Here is a 3,641-nt window from a genome sequence, read left to right as displayed (position 1 = left end):
CCCGTCCGCAAGTATGCAATAAACTAAATGTATATTTCAGGCACCCTGTAACTCCACGAGAATAGTCAAGGATGGGTTGCTCCCTCCAATTCAAAGGGACGGAGTGTAAAGCCATTGAAAATGACACACGCGTTTCCCACCAATCTACTACGGTGTCTCCCGAGAATCGTCGTCACACCAAACACCCCCACGAATGAGCTTTATAGTTGAAACGGCATCTTTTTGGCTTCGCCTCTACACCGAACCATCCTAAACTTCTAAAAAACTCTTCAGTATCCCGCAGCCCAATGCACACTTTTGAGCCGTCGTCTCGCCCCCAATGACATGCTCTGGTTAAGTCGTTACTGGCCATGTCATTCTGGATCCTTCTTTTTTTTCCCCTGGAATTGTCAACTATCGCTCTCCGCCTGTTCAACACACAGAATTGTGATTTTCTAATGGATGTGGAGAAAGGACATGGAATATTGCCCTCTACGATCCTTCTCGGTCGCCCGGAGTTTAACGAATGATCATCCGGATGATTTAATTCACCGTTGCTACATTTTGGTACATATTTGTGTTAATGATATACCTGGTATTTTTTGTACTCAATAAATGTTTAGCACGCAACTACGGTACCAGGGTTGAGAACTTGGAGAATTATATCTGCTACAATTGAGAACTACACATATGAAAACTGCTACAAATAACGACTCTAATACGTAGTTCAAGATCTAAATTTTTCAGAAAAATAGTTCGAAAACACCTCTTTCTTACCAATATTTTAAAAATTTCCAAAAAAATAATTTTAAGACATGTTTTCAGCTAGTTTCTCGAGTTCTTATCTGTAGTAGTTCTCATTTAAACGGTTCTCATATGTGCAATTCTCAAGTATAGCAGTTCTTATTCTCCGAGTTCTCAACCCTGGTGCCACCGCAAATGTAGTATTCCTTATTCCCCTTCTTCACCAATAACACACAACCTCGCTGCGTACACTTGCTGCGTAGCAAATGTGCTGTATGCATAATGGCTGGTACCCTTCGTCTGACGAATCGATATGTGTCTAGGAGACTGACACACGAAGCACGGGACGAATGTCTGGCTTCTCATCTCTTTCCACACACCCTTACATTTTGTTTATACTATACTATTCTCTTCTCTTCTGGGTCTCTCCAATATCGATCGGTGTAGAAACAAAAGGTCGGCCTCGTCATTGCGCTCGCGGCTTGTATTGAGGTTTCATTTCTCCTATCGATCGTTCTGTTACATGGAAGATTCTAGAAAGAAATATTTTTTTGTTCATCTTTTTTCCCTCTCTTGGAATAAGAAACAGTAAAAATTATACTGTATAATTCCAACTATGAGATCTTCGTTAACCTTATTTTCTTCTTCTTCTTCTCCTTCTGAAGTTATCCATTTTCCTAATATATTTTATTTCAGACAAACGGTCTCATCCTATGGGAGGAACCTATCGAGCTTGGCTCGATGGTAAGTGAAGACTTTCTCAAGTCCAGCTGAAGGTATATCAGTTTTTAGAGCGTTTGCAACATGGTCTATGACCATGAAGACTCTGCCAGGACCATCCAGGAACGGAACCTGTCCTGCAGCACTTGCATCAACTTCTCAATTGGCTTCAAAGTTCGAGAATCGGACGTGGCTGATGGTTAGGTTGTCGTCGCTCAAACAACTTCATTTTTTCCCACCAAATTTGATTGGAGATGATCCCTAAAATGAATGGAGTCTCTGGAACAAATGAAGTTACCCAAAGAAATGGCAGATTTCCAAAGTTCGGGACTACGAACGGAGCCGTACATTTTGCCCCACGCAAAACAAGAACAGTTCAGGCGCAAAACTCAATTGAAGATAAACGAATGGTCATTCAATTGGGGACCACCAACTTCTTCTCTTGTTATTCCGAAAGGAAACTTAGCGTAGTTACCTGAAGGACAAGTCTTCCATTCACTTCAATCATGAATAGGAAGCGTACTTGAGATGAAAAAAGAAACCCATCGAGAAACTCTGACAGAATGAGATTCGGATGGTTCTTACTGTGAGTTTAGTGCAGTTCGCGAGTTGATTCAATGAAAGATTTTTTAGGTTACTCTTCTTCAAAAGTCGAGTTGAGTTCTGTATGGATACATATTTTGACAAACCACAAGTCAACATCAGCCCGCAGAAGAACCTTGTTCATAACAAGGCGATGCTTTTCTCGACATGTAAGTCAATAATCAAGATGTATATCCTACAAAGCAAACATCTTTCAGCTAACGATGCTCGGGATGAGCAATTCAAATCTGGATAAAACTAAATATCCAGGAAATTGTAGTCAACGAGCTACTTTTTTCGCCCATCAGCACATGTCGCTGACACTCAACAAAGTTGGTCATCTTACCAACAACAAGAACCGTTATACCGACGGGGAAGCATGAAAGCTCCCAGGCTTTCTACTCCAGGACTCGTAATCGAAAACGAGCAAACTTTGAAAATGTTCACAACGGGTAGGACTAGATCAGATCTATTTAAGTTTCGAAATTCTCTAATTTCAGAACATAAGTGAGCGGAAGACGGGAACCGAGGGACGCAATCATCAAAGGGAAAAGAAGAACACAAACTGTTGCCTTCGACGCCGACGCCGACGCTGTGACGTTCCAGGAATCGTCATTATGGGACCTCTCACAGACCAGAAGAGACATCGGGAACGTCCGAGAATTGGACCCAGATGTTCTCCAATAACCAGTCAATCAATTTGGAATGGACAAATGAATACACCATCTCCCCCTTAAAAAATGACACGATCGGAAAATCAATCTGGAAGCGATTGATTATTCCGGCTTGAGTTCGACTGAAAGTCTGGAAACCAGAGCTGTGGACTCACACAACAACCCCCGATTCCCAGTGGCTAATCGATGCTTCGACTGGGATGGACATTGGAAAAGGAGATTAACGAAGGGTCATCCTTTCCACACACACACACACAAGGAAGACATCACTTCCTGAACACTGGAAGGCAACACTTCCTGTTCTTCTTTGGATCACATCCGATCCCTACATGGTCTCCTGGACAGACACAATGGTCCAGGAGACTCAAAAATTGAACACAACCGTTCAACAAGCCTTTGCATCCCGATTGGGTGAGTTAGATTATCGAAATAGAGTCGAATTCGAATTATTCCCGTTTCAGAACAGGCAAAACCAGTTTCTGTGTGAGTAGCGATGCTCAAAAAACAAGGAACAATCCGATCGATGCGTCGATGATCCACGTTTGTGAGAATTGGCCGGATTTGGATACTCGGCAGAATCAAATGTTCAACAATGCTCCACACAATTTCTACCCTTTGTTTGTACTGGAACACCTTTTCAGGGTAATATTCCTGAAAAGGTATCGACACGAAAAATTGGAGGTCTCCCTTCGAAACAAACTGCCAAAAAACTTGGAGCCAGCCACGTGGCCCAGAAACCAGAAACCGGGAAAATTCTGAGGCCCCGGTTCGCCCGTTCCACGAAAAGACGTTTCCACTATGGGGAAGTAAGCTTCTGGAACTGAGCTTTTTCACTAAAGGCTGACTGCCTCGATTACTACCCAGAACAGGCTTTTGAGTCCAAATGACGATGATGATGATGACGATATTTTGATTGTACAAGTTGAAGAAATATATAATTTT

General features: G+C 42.4%; 1 protein-coding gene across 1 annotated transcript; it reads left to right on the top strand.

Moving 5' to 3' along the window:
• Positions 1-441: 441 nt before the first annotated feature.
• CBG25554 lies at positions 442-1,647 on the top strand (the record flags this gene model as incomplete). The annotated part of the gene is made up of 2 exons (XM_045242244.1): positions 442-546; positions 1,516-1,647. The coding sequence occupies 2 exons, from the start codon at positions 442-444 to the stop codon at positions 1,645-1,647; spliced, it is 237 nt and encodes a 78-aa protein (XP_045098093.1).
• Between the last annotated feature and the right edge of the window lie 1,994 nt (positions 1,648-3,641).

This window comes from Caenorhabditis briggsae, assembly GCF_000004555.2.
Source record: "Caenorhabditis briggsae complete genome, chrII, whole genome shotgun sequence".
NCBI classification, from domain to species: domain Eukaryota; kingdom Metazoa; phylum Nematoda; class Chromadorea; order Rhabditida; family Rhabditidae; genus Caenorhabditis; species Caenorhabditis briggsae.
Note: the sequence above shows the minus strand (reverse complement) of the source record. Positions and strands in the feature narration are given on the sequence as shown.